The sequence below is a fragment of the Cebus imitator genome, unplaced genomic scaffold (assembly GCF_001604975.1).
Source record: "Cebus imitator isolate Cc_AM_T3 unplaced genomic scaffold, Cebus_imitator-1.0 Scaffold135, whole genome shotgun sequence".
NCBI lineage: Eukaryota > Metazoa > Chordata > Mammalia > Primates > Cebidae > Cebus > Cebus imitator.
In genome coordinates, this window is record NW_016107450.1 from 990,738 (window position 1) to 1,018,460 (window position 27,723).

The 27,723-nt window shown below is 40.0% G+C and overlaps 1 protein-coding gene across 2 annotated transcripts in view; it reads right to left on the minus strand.

The window, feature by feature from the left end:
- Nucleotides 1-27,723, minus strand: part of CACHD1 (cache domain containing 1) — a 228,154-nt gene that overhangs the window by 86,941 nt on the left and 113,490 nt on the right. For both annotated transcript variants that reach the window (XM_037743111.1, XM_017541535.2), the window contains exon 4: nt 9,083-9,189. In XM_037743111.1, coding sequence (XP_037599039.1) covers nt 9,083-9,189 — 107 coding nt within the window. The remainder of the gene's footprint in view (nt 1-9,082; nt 9,190-27,723) is intronic.

Below are 27,723 nucleotides of genomic sequence, written 5' to 3' on the forward strand. Positions count from 1 at the left end.
CGGCTGCCATGTAAGCCATACCTTGCTTGCCCTTTGCCTTCCAACATGATTACAAGTTTCCTGAGGCCTCCACAGCCACGTGGAACTGTGAGTTAATTAAGCCTCTTTTCTTCACAAATTGCCCAGTCTCAGGTAGTATCTTTATAGCAGTGTGATAACAAATACAGAAAACAGGCGCTGAGGTAGTCAGGCATTGCTATAAAGATACCTGAGAATGTGGAAGTGGCTTTGGGACTGGGTAACTAGCAGAGGTTAGAACAGTTGAAAGACTCTGAAGAAAACAGGAAGATGAGGGAAAGTCTGGAACTTCCTAGAGACTTGTTGAATGGCTTGAACCAAAATGCTGACAGTGATATGGACAATGAGGTCCAGGCTGAGGTGGTCTCACATGTGGATGAGGAACTTATTGGGAACTGGAGCAAAGGCCACTCTTGCCATACTTTAACAAAGAGACTAGCAGCATTTTGCTTCTGTCCTAGCAATCTGTGGAACTTTCAGCTTGAGAGTGATGATTTAGGGTATCTGGCAGAAGAAATTTTTAAGCAACAATGCATTCAAGAGTTGACCTGGCTGTTTCTAAAATTGTATGTTTATATGTATGAACAAAGAGATTATCTGAAACTGGAATTTACATTTAAAAGGGACGCAGAGCATAAAAGTCTGGAAAATGTACAGCCTGACCATGTGGTAGAAAAGAAAAACCCATTTCCTGGGGAGAAATTTAAGGCAGCTGCAGAAATTTGCCCAGGTAACAAGGAACTGAATGTTAATAGCCAAGACAATGAGGAAAATGTCTCCAGGGCATGTTAGAGACCTTCAGAGCAGCTCCTCCCATCACAGGCCCAGAGGCCTAGGAGGAATAAATGGCTTCTTGGGCCAGGCCCAGGCTGTGCTGTCTCAAGATGTGGTGCCCTGTGTACCAGCCACTCAAGTTACAGCCATGGCTAAAAGGGGCCAAGGTGCAGTTCAGGCCATTGCTTTAGAGGGTGCAAGTCCCAGCCTTGGTAGGTTCCATGTGGTGTTGGGCCTGTGGGTGTGCAGGCAACAAGAGCTGAGGTTTGGGAGCCTCTGTCTAGATTTCAGAGGATGTATGGAAACACCTGGATGTCCAGGCAGAAGTATGCTGTAGGGGCAGGGCCCTCATGGAGAAGCTCTGCTAGGGCAGTGTGGAAGGAATATGTGGGGTGGGAGCCCCCACACAAGAGTCCCCACTGGGGCACTGCCTAGTGGAGTAGTGAGAAGAGGGCCACCATCCTCCAGACCCCAGAATGGTAGATCCACTGATAGCTTGCACCATGCACTTGGAAAAGCCACACTCAAGGCTAGCCTGTGAAAGCAGCCAGGAGGCGGGCTTATCCTGCAAAGCCACAGGAATGAAGCTGCCCAAGGTCACGGAAGCCCACCACTTGTATCAGCATGCCCTGGATGTGAGACATGGAGTCAAAGGAGATCATTTTGGAACTTTAAAGTTTAATGTCTGTCCTGTTGGATTTTGGACTTCCATGGGGCCTGCAGCCCTCTGTTTTGGTCAATTTCTCCCATTTGTAAGAGGTCTATTTAACCCATGCCTGTACCCCACATTGTACCTAGGAAGTACCTAACTTGCTTTTGATTTTACAGGCTTGTAGATGGAAGGGACTTGCTTTGTCTCAGATGAGACTTTGGACTTGGACTTTTGAGTTAATCCTGGAATGAGTTAAGACTTTGGGGAGCTCTTAGAAGGGCATGATTGTGCTTTGAATTGTGAGGACATTAGGTTTAGGAGGAGCTGGGACAGAATGATATGATTTGGCTCTGTCCCCACCCAAATGTCATCTTGAACTGTAGTTCCCATAATCCCCATGTGTCATGGGAGGGACCCAATAGGAAGTAACTGAATCATGAGGGTGGTTACCTTCATGCTGCTCTTGTGATAGTGAGTGAGTTCTCAGGAGATTTGATTGTTTTATAAGGGGCTTTTCCTTTCTGCTTCACTCTGCACTTCTCCTTGCTGCTGCCATGTGAATAAGGACTTGTTTGCTTCTCCTTTTGCCATGGTTGTAAGTTTCCTGAGGCCTCCCCAGCCATGCTGAACTGTGAGTCAATTAAATATCTTTCCCTTATAAACTACCTAGTCTTGCATGTATCTTTATTAGCAGCGTGAGAATATGTCTTTATTAGCAGTGCCGCTCAGTTGGCTTCCGGGAGACAGCGCTCTTGGTCCTCTTTCTGCCCTGCTCGGCTCCCTTTCCTGCTTCCTCATAGTTCCACAATATGTCTAAATGTGAGAGTTTAAATAAACAGATTCAGGTCTATACAATCTATTTTTCAGAACATTGCAGTATATCTATGAATAAGATTTTACTGCAGTTCAAGTCCTTATTTTCTCTGATTCCTCCCCTCTGTTCTCCAGAGCTTGAATCCTCTAGGATCAGCCTTTCATTCTATGCTACTATTCCACCAAACAATACTTGACAAGCTCACCCACAGCCTCTATGTTGCTAAATCATACGGCTGATCTTTCTAGGCCCTTAGCATACAGGAACTTGGTGACAAGGTTGATTTCTCCCTCTTTCTTGAAACACTTTCTTTGCTTGGCTTGAGGGAGACAGCCCTCTTGGTTCTCTTCCTACCTGCCTGACTGTCCTTCTCAGCTCCCTCTCCTGCTTCCTCATATTTCCACAGTATGTCTAAATGTGGGAGCTTAAATAAACAAATTAAGGTCTATACAATCTATTTTTTCAGAACATTGTGGTAAACCTATGCAATAAGATTTTGCCACATAAAATCTTATTTTATGGAAAAAAATGTTCAGGATATATTTGCTAAGTTAAAAAAAGGCTATATCATGATATGTAGTATAAGAGTGTGCATGTGTGTGTGTGTGTATATATGTGTGTGTGTGTGTGTGTGTGTGTGTGTATATATATATACACATATATATGTTATGTATATATGTATATATGCCAGTATATGGCTAACAAAATCTTCTGAAGTCAGTGTAACTATAAGAAAGAGTTTGCAAACTTTGATATAGCTTGCAGTACAGGAATAGAGTTTGAAGGGGAAATCAGGTAAACGAAGGGAACTTGTTTTTTTAGTTCCTTAATTCTGTGAGTGCATATACATAAGTATACACACATATACATTAAATATAAACTGAATCCTATAAGCTCAAGAAACTAGATTTCTCAGTGACTAAATAGTTTTTAAATGTTATATAAATAATTACATCTTTCATGACACTAATGTAATCATGAATCTGGAGCAACTGGGCATAAAAAGGAATGAGAAATTTCTAGCTTGGTTGATTTTTCTTCTTTATTTTAGGTAGAACGTGGCTTCTTCATTGCATTGTTACCAGGAAAATTTTTCTAATGCATATTTAATAGGTAATTTTCTTGGTATTTTAAAGAGAAAAACCTATAATACATAGTTACTCATTATCATTCATAGGAGGAAATGAAGCCACCAAAATTAGCTGAACAGTCTACAGCCTCTAAGGCCCACCTGTTCATCCTATCCTATAGCATTTACCTCTGTAATATGACTTATAAATGCCCCTTACACCCCGTGAATTCCGTTTCTCAATGAAGACTGCAACGTTACCAAGATCGAAGTTTGCAACTTCAAATGCTCTTTAAAATCAAACGCAATAAAGAAAGTCCAGACGCTTTTTCTTTCAGCGAGAAAGACTAACTCCTACTTCACTCTCACCTCAATTGCATAACTCAAGAGAGCAAGAGGCAACTTCTCTTGGACTCTTCAAATAAACTCTCTTTAGGGATCAGGCCATGCACAAGAAAATAGCTCAGCAGGAATTTAAAAGAAAAAAAAGAAAGAGAGAGTGAGAAAGTAGGGATAAAAGCAGGAAAGAACCTCAGCAAAACATTACCAGAACCATAATATAACACATGCACTGTCAAACTTTAGTTATTTGAATAGACGCAGGGACAAGGAGTCAATTTAGAAAGTAGGAATCTGGCAGGGGTGGTTTTAAGAAGAAGAATACACATGTGTGTTGGATGAATGGACACATGACCTAGTTTTGGATAAATGAAGCTAAGAATGGTTTATAATTTATGTAAGTCTGCTTCCAGCTAGTCTGAGAGGCAATCTGAAACCGTCTTATCAATTAGGGGCCCATTGATGAATTATACACAGTCTGAAAGAGCCTAAGGCTGGACATCTTACAGATGTAAATATCAGACATGTGATAACCTATGAAGTACATTAATTCTGCTCTGAAAAGGGGCATGAGCTGTACAGGAGGAAAAAGGGGAACTCTGAGGTCAGCTTTCACCATACCCCACTCCTCTCATATTACAAATAACTGCTCAAGTATGTGGACTTTGGGATGTAGCCACTGCCTAGTAGAATGTCACAAAACTTCAAAAGCAAGCCAGTTTTAAAATACCTGAGTATTGCCAAAATCTGCTTGTAAATCTAGCTGTGTCACCTGTGCCGAGAACAACTCTTGTTATGTAGTAGGTTATACTTGAGACATCCTCAAAGAAACATAAATATTCAAGATCTGGTCTTTATAGTCTACTAACCTCTGCCCTCTCCACACTCTTCTTCCCCACCCTCTGAGTTTTCAAACTATCTGAACTCTCGTCCTTAACAAACAAAAACTGAAACACATCAGCATTTTGTTGGGATTATTTGTGCACTGAGTTTCACTCTAAACCTCAGTAATAGGAGGTAATCTTAGTACCACCAATAAGTCTTAAATGCATATTCCCTGGTCCTCACCCTCAGCTGATGACCTTACTTTCTAATTCTCTGAAAAAACAGAATCACGAAGAAGGGAGTGTCCCCAAGTTCACATCCATCATCAAATGAGCATCTCCATCCATGTACTCTTCCTTTCCTCTTCTTTCTATGAATGAACTCTCTATGCTTCTAGGTCCTCTGCTAGTGATGCACCGTCTCCTACCTAATCAAGGAAAAAGCTCTAGCAGTCTTCTCCCCTTGCTCCTATGTCAATCTCTACTGGATTGACCTTTGGCACATAAACTGGGTATAATTTCTCTCAATTAAAAAATATCTTCTTGATCTCATCTGGCCTTCCAACTTTCCTTTGAGCAAATCTCAGGAGTTCAAGTCCTTATGTTCTCCTCCATTCTCCAGAGCTTGAACCCTCTAAGAATGGAGAAGAACAGTAGCATCATTCTATGCTACTATTCTACCAAACAACCCCTGATAAGCTCACCCATAGCCTCTACATTGCTAAATCATATGGCAGATTTTCTAGACGCTCAGCATACAGGGATCAGGTGACGAAGTTGATTTCTCCCTCTTTCTTGCAACACTTGGCTTCAGGGAGACAGCCTTCCTGATCCTCTTTCTACCCGCCTGACTGCCCTTCTCAGCTCCCTTCCCTGCTTCCTCTTCATCTCAGTGTCACCTCAGCAGTAAAGCACCCCAAGACTCAGTCCCTGGACCCCTTTTCTTTTCTACACATGGTCACTTGCTACAAGATCTAAATGAGCCTCATAATTTTAGTACTACCTATACACAATGACCCTCTTGCCTTGACCATTCCCTGGACTGCAGCCTTACACATCCAACTACTTATGAGGCCCTTCTACTTAGATAGCCAATGAGCATCTCACATGTAACTTTTAATAATTTTCCTCCCACACAAACCTCTTCTCCCAGCATTCCCCATCACAGTAAATGACAACTCTGTACTTCTCCTTGTAAGTTCAAGGATCTTAGAAGTCCTTCTGGCCTCCTCTCTTACTCTCACACACCCAGTCCTCCATCCTGCCCCAGCATACAATGAACCAGAAAATCCTATTGAGTTTACCTTCAAAACATATTCAGAATTCAACCGCTTCTCACCACCTCCACTGTCACTGCCTTATTAACGCTATCATCATCTGCTGCCCGGATTTTGAAGTAACTTTCTAAATTGTCTTCCTCTTCTTCCACCTTTGCCTTGTCCACTCTAGTCTCGGCTCAGTGGCCAGTAAACCTTTTAACCTAAGTCAAATCATGTCACTTCCCACCAAGTGATGGCTTTTTATCTCATTCATCCTTATAATGGCCAGTAAAATAAGGCTGTTGGTGACCTGGCCCCCGACTGCCTCTCTGGCCTACCTACTCCCCACTCTTTCACACCACCACAGTTACAGTGGTCTTCTTGCAGTTTCCAAGCACACCAGGCACCCAATAAAAGGTCTTTGCCCAGGATATGCTGCCTCCAGCTAAACTCATAGTTTACAGCTGCCTCCAGATAAACTCAGTTTACAATCCCACTTATTTAGATCTTACCCAGGAGCTCTTGGATGAAATAGTAAGTCATCTCCTCTTTCCCCCACCAGCCAACAGTATTCCCTATGTCTCAGCTCTGCTTTACTTTTCCTTGATAGCATCCATCATCTTCTAACATGTCACTTGTTTCTATGTCTCTTAGCCCCTGGCTCCCAGATTATAAGCTGTGTGTGTGTGTGTGTGTGTGTGTGTGTGCGCGCGTGCGTGTGTGTCTGTTTTATAGCTCCTGACCTATAACAAAAAAAGCATTTACTATGCAGAAGGCATTTAATAATAGTTGTCCAATGACTTCTAGTTGTACTTAATCCTTCCACTTCATACGTAGGAGGCCATTCTTCCAGGTTATGGCCATATACTAGAGAGGTCACTCTACCAGATTCCCTTGTGTGAACTCCCCAATGGCTTTCTGACTCATTCAGAGCAAAAGCTAAAGAATGGCCTCTTCCATAACCTGGAAGAACGGCCTGTGCATTCACTAAGAAAAAGTAACACTACTTCTAACAATGAAGCTAGATATCAACAACATGCTCATTATCAGAAATAATGAATAGATGAAAAATAAGGCAATGAGGATGAGGCCCTGGCTGCCACAGCTTCCAGATGCTCTAAGGTCTGGCCCACTGAGGTGATTGGTTCTCACAGGGGACTATCATTCTGGACCCCAAGTGAGCACACTCCACCCTCATTCTGCCCTTTCTTATTGTCCCAGTCACACAGCCAGGGGGGTAATGGAGCTTCTAGAACCTCAACACCAGACTTAGGATCTATTATCGGAAATGTGTTAAGGAAGGTACTGTCTACAAGAAAGGACTGAAAATGCATTTGAAAGTAGTCCATAATTCATTCTTGTTTTATTTTTTCACAATTATAAAAACAACAAATGCTTAATTTAAAATTAAGAAAATAAGGAAGTAAAAATATCCCACTGTTTCATCATTAAAAGATAACAACATTCATGTGTGATCCATCTAGATCTTATATAAATACACACTAATTTTTAAATATTAATTCTCATATAAATGCACATGAATTCTTAAATCTTTGCCAGGCGCCATGGCTCATGCCTGTAATCCCAGCACTTTGGGAGGCCGAGGTGGGTGGGATCACCTAACGTCAGGAGTTTGAGACGAGCCTGGCCAGCATGGCTAAACTCTATCCCTACTAAAAATACAAAAATTAGCCAGGTAGGTGGTGGGTGCCTGTAATCCCAGCTAAACCCTATCCCTACTAAAAATACAAAAATTATCCAGGTAGGTGGTGGGTGCCTGTAATCCCAGCTACCCGGGAGGCTGAGGCAGGAGAATGGCTTGAACCCAGGAAGCAGAAATTGCAGTGAGCCAAGATTGCGCCACTGCACTCCAGCCTGGGTGACAGAGCAGGACTCTGTCTCCAAGAAAAAAAAAAATGCTATGAATTACCATGAGTTGTGAAAAATTTAACATACAATGTTGGATTACAGTATATATTTCTGGATCGCTCACATCTGATCCTATTCAGAGATTGTTATTTCAACCTCAAATCCTCAGACCCAGCGACATCTCTCGTGTACCTGGGAATGTTTTAGGGAATAAACTAAATTTGGAAACCTGGAGGCTCGAGTTCCAACTTTGCATCCTGTGCCAGTTGTGGAATCCTCCCCATTAATTTATCTGCCCATTCCATGCCCTTGTCTGCCTTCTTTTGTTATTTTTGTAATGAAAACTATTCTCATTTAGCTTCCCTTCTAGTAATAAACCTCACCTGCTACAGAGGCTTCCAGATGATCTGACCGGTGAAAAAAAATATGCCTAGCAGATTTAGGTTGGATCATTTATCTCGCAGCTATAGTTTACTATGCCTAAGAAACATAAAGCTTACAGCTTATTCTTTTTAGACCTAACAGATAACATGATTTGTGTAGATAATTCCCAAAGACTGCATACAGTAACTGCCCCAAACTAAGACCTACTGGGGCCCTAAAAGTAAATATTCTGGTCCTCTGACTTCCTTTTGGGATTTATGTGTCTACAAGAGACCTGGAATTTGGGAAGTATGGTTCTTTATGTTTAAGGATGCTTTGTTTTTTCAGCAATAAGGAAAGTCTTAGGAGGTTCCTATGCTTTAGATTGTTTTCCTTGGTAAAATCTGAGGACTGGAGATGGTATTATTTCTAAAGTTCCTTCCAGCTCTTAAACAATGAAGCCTCTAGGTACTGAGGTGTATCAATCAACAAGAGTACACAGGAGAAAAAGAAAGAGAAATATGGAGTGGAACTCTAGGGCAAGAAAGTGGAGATACCCTATCACTTTGGAGCTATCAGTATCTATATAAATACAAGTACCCAGTAGTTCTTGCCACGGCCTACAGCTGAGTTCCAACGAGAGAAGAAGAAAGTTCAGCCTTGGTATATGGTATTATGGCCCTAAGTTTAGTAGTAGAAAAGCTCTCACAGCATTAAAAAATCCCCAAACAGATTATAAATTGTAACTAGGGGATGCAAAGAAAATCCAATACCTCCTATTGCAAAGATAACTGAGCCTCTAATTTAACCTTTAAAATAACAGATGTAAAACTGATGATAAATGAGGTAATAGACTGAAAAGCCTAGAAAGGTAATTGGCACATGCCATATATAGCTATCTAGTAGAAGCTTAAGATGTAAGCTTGATTTTTTTTCTTCCTCTCCCTCTTTTGAGGGTTAACTTTCCAGCAAGAAATAGCCAATTTTAAGTATATAATACTTCTCTTCAAAAATGAAAGAAAAATATTTGAAGCAATACATTTATTCAACTTGAATGTAGTAGAATACAGTTTATCTTTATAAAACCAACAGATTACTGACCTGAATTTAAGTCTCGTCCTGGATTGAAGGCCCGGCTGTTAACAGTAGTAGAAAGTCGATCACAACTAATTGTTCTAGACACATTGGTATTAAAGTTCCCATCGAATCTGAAACAATAGAAAAGAATTAGCAACACTCATTCAGTCCAGAGAAACCAACCAACAAAAATAATGGTTTATACTGTGTACAGGGGTCAGCCCATAAACAGTACAATTGTGATTTAGATTTAAATATTCAAAAATATCATTTCAGAACTGTATGTGTGTGAGGGTGTGGGGGGAACACTTGTATCCAGAAGGTTTTAGAAATCAAATTCAGTTCTAAGATAAAAACAAACAACCATTCTTCAAATCAACTTTTCTCCAATGAACTTAAGTCAGTACTATTGATAAAATCATATAGAAAATAGATGACAAAATCCAAAGCAGAGCTTCAAAAAAATAATAATAATCAGACGGCAGCTCTGATGTAAACAGAATTCTTTAAATTATCCTATTTGAAAACCAATGACCAAGTACAAAAATAGGCAGTGGTGAAGGACAAAGAATGGGTGTGGAGGAGGAATGGTCTAGTTTTGAAACCCTGCTCTGTCACTATTAGAAAGATTATCCAATTTTTCTGGGCCTCAGTTTTCTTATCTGAAAAAAAAAATGATAAAACTTATTTTCCAAAGCCATCAAAAAATTAAAAGTAATGTATGGAAGTTCCTCTTACAGTACATGACACATAGCTTGTACCTGCTAGGCGGTCACACAAATAAGGCAAAAGTCTTTTGATTTCCAGTGGTAGTATAATGCTAGTACTACAATGCTATTATTCTAGCTAGTAGCTGATCAATATTAGTGGAATCAATGATCCATTGCTACAGCAACCAACAATCTGAAAGAATATAATAGGAAAACATACCAGTTTATTTACATATAGTCACTCAGAGTATTTTTAAGTGAATTTCATCCAGAAGTAACAAGGCGAAGGATCTTGAACTTCTAAGTAAACTATTTAAGATTTCAGATCCTGAGGGGACTCATAAAGTTTCTAAGAGATCCCCACGTAAATGCAACTTGAAATGAGATTTTTAAAAATTTGTGTTTAAAATGTAAACTTCAGAAGCCACTAATGAAACTCCACGAACCTAGGTAGAGAAGCTCTAGGCTAGGAAAAACATTCCTAAAAAGCAATATCCATTTGACGACTGGCATGAACTTTAATTATCTCTTGATCACATCTCATAACACATAAGAACTATTACATGGAACTGACTATACAACAAGAGGACTGAGTTTTCACATGGTATATTGGTGTCAGTAGCAAGAATAAAAACAGTTATTTCATATCACCTCAAAGAAGGAGATAAGTGAATTTTAAGAGACCGTTAGTCCAGGCTGTAACCTAGTGCAGAGTTAACACCGACAATGTTACACCTTGTGCAGAGTTACACCTCAAAGGGCACAGTTGCTTCACCAATGTGGCTGCCCTTCCTTGAACCTGCTCCAGTTTGTCTAGATGAGAAGTCTGCTGCCTCAGAAGCCACAGAGGGAGGGAAGAGAAGAGATTAATACAGCAGCAGCTGCTGTGTCCATGCTGGCAAGGCACTAACACTATAACCTCACTTCTCTCTATGCTATAAGCTAGCCACACTAAGTCTATTGCCTCCTAGATGTTTTTATAAAAGGACAGATAATAATTTAGGCTTTGTGGGCCATAAAGACTGTTGCAACTGCTCTGCCATCGTAGTGTGAAAGCAGCTATTGAAAATATATAAAAGGTTGAATATGGCTGTGTTCCAATAAGACTTAGTTTTCAAAAACAGGTGGTATTCCAGACCTGTTTCACCACTCCTGGTCTAGACCAGGGAAGTCCAAGAGAAGTCTCTGGGATGATGAAAATGTATTATTTTTGCACTGCCCAACATGGTAGACACATGTGGCTACGGAGCATTTGAAACGTGGCTAGCATAACAGAGTCACTAAATTTTCTATTTTATTTCATCTTAATTTGTAAATAGTCACTGAAGAGTGGATACCATATTGGACAATGGAAGGCTAGAAGGCTCTCCTGATTATTTACCTAGTAATCCTTCAGGTCTCTGTTCACGTATCCCTTCCTCAGAAAGGCCTTTCCTGATTGTGACGACTTCCCAAGTCCAAATGCCTCCATATTCTGTCCAGGTATGTGCCATAATTTTGAATTTACAGTTCTATTCATGTGTTTTATGGATCAGGTTCCATAAATAGACAAGAGTGCCATGAAGGTAGGACCATGTCTTATTGATTTTGTTCACCATTGCATACATTGCTTAGCACTGTTCTGATCATAAGTAAGTGCTCATATTAACTGGTCTTTCATGACCATCCAGGCCATCCAGGGTGCTTAATCCTGTTCTGGGCTCCCCTGAAGGCTCCAATAAATCTTAGCAAGTGAGGACCATGACTCAGTTGAATGGTTCCTATACTGAAAGTCCAGCTACTTCAGAACCACCTAGGATGCATGCTGGAATGCAGATTCCTGGGACACGCCGTTAGAGACTCTGAATTAGTGAGCCTGGGGTAAGGCCAAGGAATCTGACTTTCACAGGCTCTGGAGGAATGAAAAGTACCCTCCAATCGTGCTATGCAGATTCTTTTAGAAATAAAGCAGAGGAATGGCTTTCTGCATGAGCACAGGTACTTCCCTGTATACCTCCAAGAGACCGAAGACACAGGGTCTTCTGATTTGATTTAGATCAAGAGAATATAGTAGTTCTGAGGTATGTCTGCAGCTCACATCTGGAATTTGCTGTCCAAGTTTTGAACCCTTTCTCCTATCCACTTTACAGTTGAGAAAAATGACACCAAAGATCACATAGCAAGTCAGGGACTTAAGAGAGACTTGAACCCATCACTCATCTCCTTTCCAGAGACAAACCATATACCATTCTGCATAAATGATACATAAAGAAGAACTTGCTGAAATGGACAACTCAAGACGGTTACTGACAAATCTTCCCAGGAAATGTATAAAGCTGGAGAGAGCCCTTGTCTGCCTGGATGACGTCTCCACAGACAGCACCTTGCTTTCAGCCTCACCCCTTGAGAGGGCTGAAGTCCAGTGCTGAGGATACATAGATTTTCTGGACCTTTGTGAAATGCAAGCTGGCTTATGGGACCAGGGACATCAGGGAAGCATTATTATAAGTTGTTTCAATTCCTTTGCTGAAAAGATCATCTCCAAGAGTATTAAAGAAAACATTTTTATAATAATAAAAATGACAGTGACTCGCTAACAAAAGTAGGGGGTTGACAAACATTTGTGGGTCATAAAACAGTTTCACGATGTGGTACTTATCATCAATAATCCACCCGACCTTCTCTTCCCACCATCTCCTATCCTACACTTCTAACCTAACTTGCCCCTCCCTATGTGCTTTTCCTGTTTGACCCCAATTGTGATGTTCTCCAGTGTTCATTCCACCCACTCTTCAAAGCCCAGCTCAACTCTTCTTCCTCTTCCAAATTTCTCCCTAGTACTGGCCTATGATGAGTCCTTCTTCCTCCAAGCTGACTAGTGCCATTCTGCTTCTTAACTATATGTCTGTGTCTTCTTCCTATTTGTCTTGTTTTGAAATCAAACAACATCATATCATAGTCCTATCTGTTAGATACAGATTTTTTTTAAAAAAGATTCTGCTTATACCAATAAAACACTAACCAATTGTCTTACTCCATTTGGATTCTAAACTAGGTGGTTCATGAACAACAGAAATTCATTTCTCACAGGTTTGGAGTGAGAAATGAAGTATGCCTGCAGCTCACTTCTGGACTTTGCTGTCCAAGTTATGAACCCTTTCTCCTACCCATTTCACAGTTGAGAAAAATGACACCAAAGATCACATAGCAAGTCAGGGACCTAAGAGAGACTTGAACCCATCACTCAACTCCTTTCCACAGACAAACCACATGGGAAGTCCATCATTAAGGTACTGGCAGATTTAGTGTCTGGTGAGGGGCCACTTTCTGGTTCATAGATGTGGCCTTTTCACTGTGTCCTCACTGACAGGGGCAAGGCAGCTCTCTGGGACCTCTTTTATAAGGGCACTAATACCACCCATGGGGGCTCTGCCTTCTTGATAAAATCATTTCCCAAAGACCCCTCCTCCTAATATGATCATGTTAGTGATTAGTTTCCAACATACACATTTGGGAGAGGGAAGACAAACATTCAGACCATATCATCAATAAAATGTAAAAATGAGATTTATTATAAACAATGAACAAATTATCTTACTCATTTTGCCTTCCCCCTATACCAAATAAATGTGTATTACACGGGGATGAAATGCCAAAAGATTTTATTTTGGAACCCCTATTTGACTAAACCCTATCACGTAGCTCTTGAATTCTCAATTCTCTCTGAAACCTTTTATGCACTTGAGAAATCTTAGTTTCCCCTAATGGGACTGTAGGTTACTAGAGGATTTATACTTCTCTCTCACATCTAGCACAATTGCTGGAAGGTGGGGCATTCCATAAATTCTTACTAGTTGACTGAGTAATGAGAAAGGGCAGAGAGTTAAGTCACCAGAAAGCACTCGGCATTTTATAATATTCGTTGAACATCTACTATATTTCACAAGAGTCTCAACTGCCTTGAGTTCTCTGACATGTGCTGAATTTCAGCTGTGCAGCATTCACTCACCAGTCAAGTTAGCATGAAAAGCCTAGAAATCATCCGCACTCTGCTGCTTTTCTTACTACCACTGATGTGCCAGTCAGATAAGGAAGGAGGTGTCAATAGGGGCTGAAGAGATACAGGGCTGGTGGACTGGCTAGTTTAGCAGAAGTAACTACTGGAAGCAAAAGTGAAGAGTGCTTATCTTTCTACCCTTCACTCACACACTAACGCCTGCTGCTTTTTCTGGACTCCGGACTCCACACGCAGGAGGAAAACATGCTCAGTCGTCCTCGTTACATTAGCTACCTCTGGTCTCCAGAGGGAGAGTCACCTTGCCAAAGACAGAAATGCGTTTTATGCCCATGTGCCTTTGAGAAAACTGACTTATAAAAAGAAACAGGCTATTTGCCCTGATTTAGAGAAAGTGAGAAACATAAGGCTCATACTTAAGACATTTTATAAAAACATGTCAGTTATTCTTACGGGTTACCTAAAAGATTTTTCATTAAGAAGTACGTGAGCTGCCAGTTACATTATAATTCCTGGTTTATGGAAAGGCCAAGAACTAGTAAAATCATAGATTATCATATAAAATGAGTGGGCAATTCAACTTAAGAGATTTGGTTTGCTTCATTCCTCACACTTATGCTTTTTACAAGTTAGCAATGACAATAGAAAAATCTGATCTAAAACTCCTTTAGACCCTGACTATAAAAAAGGAGATATTGGATTATAACTGCATTCTATACTCATTTTCATAAGATAAAACTAGTGCCTGAAATTCAGTTTCAAGAGAAATAACTCCATCTCTCCTACCCTGGTAAGTTAAAAAAAAAAAAAAAGCTTCCTTCTGGATTTACTTTCATGAACAACTGATCGAAACTGCATCCCGAGGGAGAAAACAGAACTGTGACTCCCACTTTGATCTCTTCCCCATGGAGAAATTCACTCCCTGCCTGGCTTGCAAGATGTTCATTTGATTGACGTTTGCTCTGATGTGCAAACTGCTTTGAACTTCAGACATTTAATTCCCATCAGGCTGCAGTCATTTTTATTCTCCTTCAACAGGATTTACAAGCAGGAGATCAGCAAATGTAGAAGATAAAATAAATTTGCAGAAGCTTTGAATCTTACATCAAAACAGTATTCAAGTGAGTTCCAATTGGATTTCATTCAGCCTCGATTCACAGTGTAAATCAACTTTTCATTGGAGTCCCAGTTTCGAAAGATATAAAGGACCCCCACAACCCCCAACACACATACACACCAGTTGGGTTTACTTCCTTTCTTGGTCTTTGTTTAAATTTCCTAGGGAAGGTGATTTGCCAGGCAAATCACTCAGAAACCTGGGTTTTTCTCAATATTTCCAGAGAAGCCTGCCTGATTTATCACATAGCACACAAAAGTAACACCCACAGTGTCAGTTCCAAGGGCAGTGGTGAAATGTGAAGCTGTTCATGGAAACATTTTTAAGGTAATGATTAAAAAGCAAATCCCTGTGGAAATGGATCATCAAGTCCACACACAAGGCCAATGTAATGATGGCTAATAGGGCAGGAAATATTCTTTACTTGTTTGCTTGTTTTTAATCACTGCTAAAATGCTGACATAAATGCAAAAGGTTAAAAAAAAATCCTTTCTTCTGAAAGCAAAACTTGGTATCAGATCAGAAGTGGGTATGGAAGAAATGCTGAGGCTTTCAATGGAGTTCACAGCACAAGCAGGCCTTTGCTGCGAGTGCCACTGAATTACCAAGCTTTGTTTTCAGAACAGCAGATGTTTTCCTGGAAAACAAAGGCTGCAAAAACCCTTCACCAGGAGCTGCAGGAGCTGCTAAAGGAAGGTTCTGGACACTGAGAAACACCCAGGCCTTCTAGGCCCCTGGACCCTAGTAACAGCCTAACAGTGTCTAGTTTACTGTGATATGACATGGAGACATATCTCTTCACCTCTATTCAACCAGGTTCCTGCTCATTCTTTCTGGGAAGCATCTGCTCTCCAAATATTTGAGCAACACCAATTGAAAAGAATTAAACAAGAACCTCCTTATCTTCCACTTAACCACCCAAGAGAATAAAGTTAAACAAAGAAAGAGCTAAGATAAAAATCAAACATCTGCACTGGCAAATATTTAAACTCTGTTTGAATGGTAGAGGAAAGGGGTAAGAGCAGGACCACTTCAAAAAGGAACTATCACATTTATAAAGTAAATAATACGCAACCCCCCCTCGACAGAGTTTACTTATTCAAACACCTACATAAATGGGCAAACCAAAAACCTGTCAAATAATGTGTAATCATGTTCCGAGAAATGGTTTTTCCTTACATCTCTGCAGAGATTGGAGTGATAAGTCACATTCTTTTTTTCTTATCAGTAATAAGGATTAAACCTTCAGGGTTCAGCAACTCCGCCAGATTGGAAACAAGGGCTCGTTTCAAATGCCCTTGGAAGGTAAGGCTTTCAGAGCAATAAGGTGTCTCCCTCTCTATTAAGTCTAAGTATCACACAGACCAACCTTATTTCTTTTTCACCATTTCCACACCACTACAGATTATGGAGAGGAGGCCCTGCTGTGACCCTGTGTCTCACTTCCATATTCAAACAGATGGTATTATCATTCAATTCACTTTCTCATAAAAGCTTGGAAAATTGCACAGGTGACATCTAGGGGAACCTGGAAGTGGACACACAACCACATTAAACATTTATCCTTATCTTCCTCATCACCAGGTTAGATTGGGGGGGGGCACAAGAAGAAAGACGGGTATCTGGAAAATAAAAGAGAGAACAGGACAGGGAGAGCAGCCTAGTGGGGTCTGTAGGCTGCCCCTGTGCCGTCCCATAACACCCCTGTCCATCCTGCCACTTGACCTCTAACAGGGACTTGACACACTTTACGATTGTTTATTTATATACCCTTCTCCCTCACTTGGTAAGACACAGGGAGGGGTCTTTTCTTATGTGTCTTTATACCCAAGGCCTAGCTCAGAGTCTCCTTGTGAAGAGCAAAAGTTTAGTCAATGTCTGCCAGATAAATACACATAGAAAGCCCAAGAGGCTGAGATTTCCCAGGACTAGAGACCAGAGGCTGTAAACTGGGTGTGTTCTTTCCCTTCACACACACTGAGTATTTAGTACACAGCAGACAACTGTGAGTGGTATGACACACGCAAGAGAAACACTATGAAGAGTTAGCAGATGACCTTGGAGATTAACTGGTTCCTTCTCTCAGCACACATGGACTGAGGAAGGAAGAGTCCTTTCCACACATCTCCCTGTTCTGTTAAAGAAACAGAAAAACATAAGATGCTGAACACTTACAGCCAATTCCACAAAAGGAATACCAACCCAATATTAACAAGTTAATAAAGCTAGAGTGTAAAGACAGATGTCTACATCATCATACCAGATAAGCCAAGTCCCCAGAAAGAGATTATAGATAGATTTTTTAATGTGGGCCTTCTTTGAAATTGCTTTGGTATTTTTCACAATAAAAATGCACAAAATGGTTCTGGTTTTCAGCTAAGACAGGTTCTATTTCTTAAAGCTGGTATAGTCTGCTAGCCCATTTTCTACAGAGATCAGATTTTAAAAAGAAAGAAAAATCACAAAACCATCTCTATTTAAAATCCATAAAAGGCAGCTGGTAAAATTCAATAGTGTAAGCAGTGAGGCAGGTTTCCCATTCTTCCTTCAATGAAGGTCACACAAAAAAATGCAGGAAGCTAGATTCTCAGCAGACACAAATGCAGGTGCTTTCTGCTATAAGGGTACTATCAAGACTCCTAAAGATACAGACATCTATCTATATACACGTACACGCACACACTCAAGCACACACAGGGAAATGACACATAAGGAAACGACACAAATGGCTGCAGGTCAGCCAATTTAGAAACTTTGGAGGGTCATCTAGTAGCATCAAGTAGAATTCTAAGAAGGAACACATAGTTTAGCATTTTACGTGGCAGATGAGCCATTCTAATTTTACTACTGGTCAGAGTACCATTAAAAGAAAACAGCATTTGGAATCAGGAAACCTAAATTCCAGACCTGGCTCCACTAAGTCCTGCCATAACCTTTCTTTCTTTCTTTCTTTTTTTTTTTTTTTTTTTTTTTGAGGTGGAGTTTCACTCTTGTTGCCCAGGCTGGAGTGCAACGGCATGATCTCAGCTCACTGCAACCTCCGCGTCCTGGATTCAAGCGATTCTCTCACCTCAGCCTCCCAAGTAGCTGGGATTACAGGCACCCACCACCACGCCGAGCTAATTTTTGTATTTTTTGTAGAGATGGGGTTTCACCATGTTGGCCAGGCTGGTCTCGAACTCCTGACCTCAGGTGACCCACCCACCTCGGCCTCCCAAAGTGCTGGGATTATCCTGCCATAAACTTTCCAAGCCTATTTCCTAATCTGTAAAAGTGGAGATGAGGGAGACGGGCAGAGACAGTTTCTACTCTTCCAGGTTAGTCAGAGGAACATATGAAGAATGCAATGTAAGTAACATAATGTTTACAGAAGAAGGGGCCTAAAAAAGTATTTCACTAAAGTATAAACATACGTATCTTTTTCATATAAGTTAAATAATGTAACTAGGTTTTCATAAATACAAAGCTTTCTGCAATATCTTTGTTAAATGTTGAGCTCAACTCCAGTCCTTCTGGTACCAATAACCAGAAGGACTATCTGTAACATTTAGTCAGCCTGCAGGTAATAATAATTTTTAAAGGCACTGAAAATGGAAGTGTGAGATAAGGCAGTGAAAATGACTTGAAAGACTAAGACTTGCCATATAACATTTCATGGGCATAAACACAAAACACATCTTCATGGAGAAATAATGTGACTTGTAATAAATTTGAACTCAGTTGTTCAGGACCAAGTTTTTCACATTATTTGACCTTGTGACACAGAGATAACAAAGGAACAAAAGTTATATGCACATAGCTGTCACAATGTTTTATTTCTCATAAAAACGTAATAATAAGAAATAAGATGTATATAAAGCGAAACGTTTGGTATCATATTTTTCATGTGCACTACCTTAAAACTGGGTTAGAAAAAAATAGGAGTTGTCAACGTATGGGTCAGCTGTTATATCTTGAAATATCATTCTATACGAAACTGTACATTAACACAACATTAAAAGTAGGTATCTCAAATTTCTCTCTCATCCGAACTGCCATGCACATGATGCGATTATGGGAGTAAAAGTATCTGTGGGATGAAAATAAAATGGTGTTGTAGATTAATCTCAGCTGCTTAGGAAGCAAGCCCCTAAGAATGATCTATGTGCAACTCCAAATCAGCATGATTATACTGGATCTATCATTTTCCTCCTAAAAATCTTCTTTTGCTCCTATTTTCACCCTTTAGTTAACAGATTCCCATCTTCTAAAATGCTGAATTTAAAATTTGGAGCCATCTTTTATAACCTTCCTCCTTACTAAACCTCTCCAAGAAAACCTAGTTGCCAGGTTCCACATATTGTACATCCCTATTTTAACACTCCAGACAATGCACCAGCCCCTGGGCATCTTTGCTTTTGTACATCTGCCTCTTAAGGTGTCATTACTTTTTTCTGTGATTATCTAACTGGCCCAACGTGACAAGCAAGTTGCCTTTCTACCGTAATTTATTCTTCATTTGTCAACTAATTTGCCCAAGCCGTTCCTTGCTTTAAAACTACTGCTTGCCATTCCTATACACCAATAATAGACTTAAAGAGAGCCAAATCAAGAACGAACTGCCATTCACAATTGCTACAAAGACAATAAAATACCCAGGAATACAACTAACAAGGAAAGTAAAGGACCTCTTCAAGGAGAACTACAAACCACTGCTCAAAAATAAGAGAGGACACAAAGGAGAAACATTCCATGTCCATAGTTAGGAAGAATCAGTATCGTGAAAATGGCCATACTGCCCAAAGTAATTTACAGATTCAACCCTATCCCCATCAAGCTACCAATGACCTTCTTCACAGAGTTGGAAAAAAACTACCTTAAACTTCATATGGAACCAAAAGAGAGCCCGCATAGCCAAGTCAATTCTAAGCAAAAAGAACAAAGTGGAAGGCATCACACTACTGGACTTCAAACTATACTACAAGGCTACAGTAATCAAAACAGCATGGTACTGGTACCAAAACAGAGACATAGACCAATGGAACAGAACAGAGGCCTTGGAGGCAACACAACATATCTACAACCATCTGATCTTTGACAAACCTGACAAAAACAAGCCATGGGGAAAGGATTCCCTGTTTAATAAATGGTGTTGGTAAAACTGGCTAGTCATAGGCAGAAAGCAGAAACTGGGCCCCTTCCTGACACCTTACATTCAAATTAACTCCAGATGGGTTAAAGACTTAAATGTAAGACCTAACACCATAAAAACCCTAGAAGAAAATCTAGGCAAAACCATTCAGGACATAGGCGTAGGCAAGGACTTCATGACCAAAACACCAAAAGCATTGGCAACAAAAGCCAAAATAGACAAATGAGACCTAATCAAACTCCACAGCTTCTGCACAACAAAAGAAACAGTCATTAGAGTGAATCGGCAACCAACAAAATGGGAAAAAATTTTTGCAGTCTACCCATGTGACAAAGGGCTGATATCCAGAATTTACAAAGAACTAAAACAGATTTACAAGAAAAAAACTAACAAGCCCATTCAAAAGTGGGTGAAGGATATGAACAGACACTTTACAAAAGAAGACATATATGAGGCCAACAAACATATGAAAAAATGCTCATCATCACTGGTCATTAAAGAAATGCAAATCAAAACCACATTGAGATACCATCTCATGCCAGTTAGAATGGCAATCATAAAAAAATCTGGAGACAACAGATGCTGGAGAGGATGTGGAGAAATAGGAACATTTTTACACTGCTGGTGTGAGTGTAAATTAGTTCAACTATTGTGGAAGACAGGGCGGAGATTCCTCAAGGACCTAGAACTAGAAATTCCATTTGACCCAGCAATCCCATTACTGGGTATATATCCAAAGCATTATAAATCATTCTACTATAAGGACACACGCACACAAATGTTCACTGCAGCACAGTTTACAACAGCAAAGACCTGGATCCAACCCAAATGCCCATCGATGATAGACTGGACAGGGAAAATGTGGCACATATACACCATGGTATACTATGCAGCCATCAAAAACGATGAGTTTGGGTCCTTTGTAGGGACATGGATGAACTTGGAAACCATCATTCTCAGCAAATTGACACAAGAACAGAAAATCAAACACCACATGTTCTCACTCATAGGTGGGTGTTGAACAATGAGAACACATGGATACAGGGAGGGGAGCATCACACACTGGGGTCTGTTGGGGGGAAATAGGGGAGGGACAGCGTGGGGTAGGGAGTTGGGGAGAGAGAGCATGGGGAGTAATGCCAGATATAGGTGAAGGGGAAGAAGGCAGCAAATCACACTGCTATGTGTATACCTATGCAACAATCTTGCATGTTCTTCACATGTACCCCAAAACCTAAAATGCAATAAAAAAAAAAAACTACTGCTTACCAAGAGAAATTTGTATAGCTGACCTAGTGTTTCAAGCCCACCATGGTGTTTCTCTTATCCATGGTGGGTTGGGTCTTCCACCTCCCCATCCTTAATTGCTGTATGGACACTTGCTGTTTTCTGGTCTGAAACATTCTTCCCCTAGATCTATCTGTGGAAGTTCCACTCTTCAAGGCCTTGACTACCACTTTTCCACCAAGTTTGAGCATTCAGAGGCCTTTGTTCATAATCTCTTCCTCCTCTAAAAGAAAGTCTTTGGATTTCTTTCATGATATTTGCCACAGACTGTCTTAGCTTACTCTACATGTGGCCTGTGAGCTCCTGAAGGTACATACTGTGTTATTCATCTTTGTCCATCAGAGAGTATCTAGTACAATGTCTTATACATTAACTGCCTTAAACATGGTACAGATGAGTTGAAAAGATATATATGTATGTAAGTGTTTGGGAATGCATATTTTTTAAATTCATCATACATTTAACAAAATTATTAAGCATAACTGATAAAACTAAATCAATATCAAACAAGTTTCACATCAGAGATTGTAGTAACACTGTTCAGATGAAAATAATGACTATTATGAGTAGGCAAAAGAGTCTTTAATAATATTGTTCAATTTCTGTCCAGGAGAGAAGTAGCTTGTTAATTCTGATGGCATCATGATGACTGAGACTCAGAAACTAAAGACAAAATCAGTTTTGGTACTACAAACTAACTCCTTTGGCAAATATTTATCAGGGACCTATTTAAACAAGGTATTGGATCCAGTTATATCTGACAGCATCCCTGAACTAAAGTAACTAAGAAAGATGAGAGAGTACATAAAGAACAAATATGCCTTAGCACCTGATACCATCACTCTCAGTTACCCAAAATCAACTTCAGCCACCTAGGATTCCTCCCTCTTCTAAAACTCAAGAAGCAGGAGCCAACATCCAAGTCCACACCTCCTCTTGCTTTTTGCCTACATAAATGAAATCAATTGTCACATGATTAAGAAGTGAAATTCCCTTAAAGTTCAGGCCTCATCATTTTGCTCCCTTTCTCAAGAATATTAAATTAATTCCCTCATTCAAGCAGCCAATTTGAATTGAGTATCTACTATGTGTTGGACTGGAGATATAGAAGCAAAAGAAAGATAGACATTGTTCTTTACTTCACTTATGGAGCCTAAACCGCACTGAATAAAGCTTAAATTCTCCAGTCCAGCATTTGAGGATCCCTATGATCTAATATTAATCCAACTTCTTAGCTGCCTCTTCCATCACTTGCTCCATATGCGAGTCCCTCTTCAGTGCCCCTGGTCATTTCTAGGAATGGGGTTTTCTTCATACTGAGCTTCCTCTCCTGGAAAGCTCTTCCCCACATCTCCGTATATTCAAATCTTCTTCCCGCTTAAATACCCAGCTGAAATGCTTCTTCCATAAACCATTCCACAAGCCTTTATTTTTTCAAATAAATGGATGAATGAGTGATTTAACCTCTGTAAGTCTTGCTGCATATCATCTTTTATCCCCCCACAAGGTCACTCTCAAAAAGATAAAAACAAACTATCTCATGAAATCCAGAACTGATTAATTTGAGCAGTAGGAAAAGTTGCCTACAATGGCAAATGGCTCCAGTTTAAAACACACACACACACACACACACACACACGCTCACACACACGCGCGCGCGCGCGCACACACACACACACACACACACACCCCTTCTAAGAAGTTTGAGGCAAATTAAATTAGTCTTCAAAGTTGGAAGAGTCTCTGAAATATAGCTCAAACTGCTAATTCTACAGTTGAGAAAACTGAGGACCAAAGACGTTAAGTGAACGTCCCAAGATTACATGGCAAAATGGCAGAGTGGAGGCCCATCGACTCTTTGTGCTATGTGACTCAGGTATAATTTACATTACAACTGAACTTACTGCTCATGATACTTCTTTTGCACCGTGGTAGAGACTGAGCTGCAAATAAAATAAAAAGACTTGCCTCTTCTTAGAAATGAAAAAAGCTCATGTTTGAGTTCAGTTTAAAAACAAGTAATCCTGGCTAACATGGTGAAACCTGTCTCTACTAAAAATGCAAAAAACTAGCTGGGCGTGGTGGCACGCACTTGTAGTCCCAGCCACTCAGCAGGCTGAGGCAGGAGAATCACTTGAACCTGGGAGGCAAAGGTTGCAGTGACCTGAGATCATGCCTCTGTACTCTAGCCTGGGTGACAGAGCAAGACTCTGTCTCAAAAAACAAACAAAAAACAAAACAAAACCAAAAAATACACAAAAAACCCTTCACTTGAAGCTAAGTCCCATAAGAATAGAAATTGTATCCTTTAAATCTACTATAAATTTCTAAAGAGCTAAGTACAGGAATTTCAACATTATGGGTCAGCATGTTAATCACCAAAATTAAAAACAACTACCTCTGGCTCATATGATGTCAATAATACTTAAAGAACTTGAAATCCTATTACAGAAATGTATATAACATCTAAATCATGGTACAAAATACACAACCAATTTACAGGGAAGAAAGAATTACTCAAATGCTGAGATTCCTTTCTAGGTAGCTCAGTTACATGAGCATTAACTGTTTTAAGAGAAGCAGTGTAGGAGAATATGGTAGAAAGTTCTAGAAGTAAGAGTTTAGCCTTCTCCAGTCTAAATCTGAAGGTTAACAAAAACTTAATTTTAATGATAGGTTTGGCAGTACAATTTTGTGTTCATTCTAAAGATAAAAGGGATAAAAGGGGGGCCGGGCGCAGTGGCTCACGCCTGTAATCCCAGCACTTTGGGAGGCCGAGGCGGGTGGATCACAAAGTCAAGAGATCGAGACCATCCTGGTCAACATGGTGAAACCCCGTCTCTACTAAAAATACAAAATATCGGCTGGGCATGGTGGCGCATGCCTGTAATCCCAGCTACTCAGGAGGCTGAGGCAGGAGAATTGCCTGAACCCAGGAGGCGGAGGTTGCGGTGAGCCGAGATCGCGCCATTGCACTCCAGCCTGGGCAACAAGACAAAAACTCCGTCTCAAAAAAAAAAAAAAAAAGGGATAAAAGGACAGGAGGATAACTTTATATCAACTTGGCTAGGATATATTACCCAGATAGGTTTGGCCAAACACTATTTTAAATGTTTCTGTGAAGAAAATGTTTTAGATAAGATTAACACTTAAATAGTGGGTTATGTGAAAAGTCAATTATTTTCCATAACATCAGTGGGCCTCATTAATTGAAGGACTTAGTAGACAGACGGTCCCTAAGCAAGAAGACATTTCTCTAGCAGACTGCCTTTGAACTCGAACTGCAACTCCTCTTTGGGTCTCCAGCTTGTCAGCCTACCATGTATTTTGGACTTGTACCTCCACAATCCTAAATTCTAACAATAAATATCCATCTCTCTGTATGTACACACACACACACACACACACACATACACACACACCCTACCCTATTGGTTCTATTTCTCTGGAGATCCATCTAACACCAGGGTTATAACAGCTGGTGGCTATTCATGAGAATTACTACCATCAGGAGCCTGTGTTCCTGCATCCGAGCCTATGCCAGTTGCTTTGTCTGCAGCACAATACCCTTAAGAGGTTGAATAAGATGGGACTCCTGAAATCATATAATTCAAGTGGGTGTCAGCTGGAAATGCACTAAATTCATGTTCTTAGAAGTTGAGACGAGTCCTATCTGCCTTCCACAGTGACTATATCAATCTCAGTGAAAGCCCCAACTCGAAGAGCTCCCTGTAAAATAGCAGGAATCCAATTTGACAATGGTTCCAAGAGTTTCTTCATTTCTGGAATCAGTGAAGCTTTTTAAGTCTCCCCTGATGGGTATGAGAGAATTATCTATTCAGCTGAAGTCTTCCAGCTCCAGGTGGCTGGTTTCAGCGAACCTTGGAGAGAAGCTGCTTACTTACTCTAGCTCCATCAGAGCATCATTTGCTCATCAATCCACACATAGATGCCTTAATGCCAGTTCTTAGCATGATTATCCAATTAACATGCATTAACTAAACAAGGATAACAGCACTGAACCCCAATTAGAGATATTAAAAAAAAAGCTAAGTTCATCATTCCAGTATTTCCTCTCTAGCTTATTCTCCCCTTCGCCCCTTTCTTTTTAAATAAAGACACCAAAAATTAAAAAAAATAAGAATACCAACGCGTAGTAGCATTTACAGAAGAAATTGGGGAAATAAATAATCAAGTGATGTGGAAAATAAAATTATTGATTTGTTTATATAAAAGCCAAGGATTAGTAGGGCCTGCTGAATAACCAATAGCTTTAAAAGCACACATCAGAACCTCATGTCTGTGGCAAGCTGGGTTTCAGGGATAGCTATTCTTAGTGTTATACTTAAAGGAGTTATATTCTTTAAAACTTGAGAGAATGAGCATGGACATTAAGTTGGCATAGCAGGGAATGCACATGAATAAGACATTTTTCTCAAGTCAAATATATTCACGTTGTGTGGTCTTTTAAGATCAGGAATTGCAAATTCACATGCTAAGGTGGGCCAAGCAGGTGATAAAAATCAGGAAAATGGGTTGGGTGTAATACATCAGATCAGGAACTCCTGGCAGCTGTGGTGAACAGGAGACCGCTTCCCCTGCTTGAAAGGGGAGCTGCTCTTCATGAAAGCAGACTGTTCACAAGTAGCAGTGTGAATCCAGTATTGCCAAACCTTCCGATTTTTCAAGAGAAGACAGATATTTGGGTTTTTAAATTGCTAATCTCTCAAAGTTTAAATGTTGGCAACAGATTTAAAAACTTACAAATTTTAAAACCTTTAAAACACCTGAGGGCCGAAAAAATTCACCTGCATGCCACATATAGGCTATGGGTGTAACTTTGCATTTGTTCACTCCTTGTGGGAGAGCCCAGGATCTCCTGCGTACCTAGCACCTAACCTAAAGGAACAGAAAGGGAGCTGCCAATTAAATTATATGAATAAATAAGTCCACTCTCAAAACTGTGTTTTTTAAGTGATACCATTGAAAATGAGTTTGTTTTTGGTTTAACTTAGCCTATTTTTTCCATACTGAAGAATGCGAATTCTTCAGATCATTCCTTCAACAACAAACTTTGACAGCATACCTAATCACTATGCAGGGTCTTGTGCAAAATAATTAACTTCTAAGGTTCCTGTGCAAGAATGTTAAGAGTTGACTGGTCTGAGGAGGAAAGCATCACACCCAACTGAAAAATTAATTTTCTGCCACTTTACAGGTTCTCTCAGTTGTCATCATACTATAGCCTTCAGGGTGTACTGAGCAGAATGCTCTATAATAGAGCTCTTTAAACTTCCTCTCTCTTCAGAACTGGGCATTTTATTTTGTAAAAATATGTACTTTTAAGCACTAATGAAGAAAACCAAATATGGATTACAAATCATTAACAATGAAAAGTTACGCCTGAGACAAAAAGTAAAAATTAGCCACTAGTTTAAATTACTTACAAAAACATTGTCTAGTTCTAACTAATATTTAATATATTTGGAAAAGAAGCAAGGTCACTAGGCCACAGGCAGTTAAAATGTTAGTAACAAACAGCTATCATGCCACTGGGTCAGTGCCGAGTTAAAAAAAGAAAATAAAGTTCGTAAGGCCCAGATGACTTAAGAATGAACAAAAGATTCAGAACTAAGACTGGAGGTCTCTTACTTGAGGTCCAATTGCTTACATTTATTATAAAGACAGTATGAATACATATACATATGGCCAGATACAGTCCATGACCAGATACAGTCCACAGGCATAAACAGCTTTAAAGAGTTTGCTTCATACAATTATAATATCTTATAGTTTGGAAGAACTTTAGCAATAATCTTGAGCCCATTTTTCATGAACTTTAGTCACTACTACCTCTCTATCACCCCAAACACTTGGTCACATTCACTTAATGTTTTTATTTAAAATAATTCAATTTTTATTAGCTACATTTATTTGAAAAAGAAATGTTATTACCATTAGATATTCAATATTCACTGTTGACATAGTGAATACTGAAATAAATACATAATCAAATAAAAAAAAGGCTAAGTACAACCTAAAAACATCTCCCCTATAACAACCATGTGAGGTAGGTACTCTCATTATTCTCATTTCACTGATGAGGAAACTGAGGTTCAGAATAAGTGACTTCCAAAGGTCCACATATGAGTACATGAGATCCAAAACCAAATCTTCCCAGTATTAAAAAAAAAAAAAAAAGTTTTTAATCACATCCTTAAACTGCTCCAAAAGACTAGATTTTCCTTCCCTCACGTAACTCCAACATGAAGCCGCTGAGATTCAAATGGAGACTTTTTGGAAGGATTGGAATATAGGAAAGTGTCAGCTGGGTGCAGTGGCTCATGCCTGTAGTCCCAACACTTTGGAAGGCCAAGGTGGGTGGATCACCTGAGGTCAGGAGTTTGAGACCAGCCTGGCCAACAT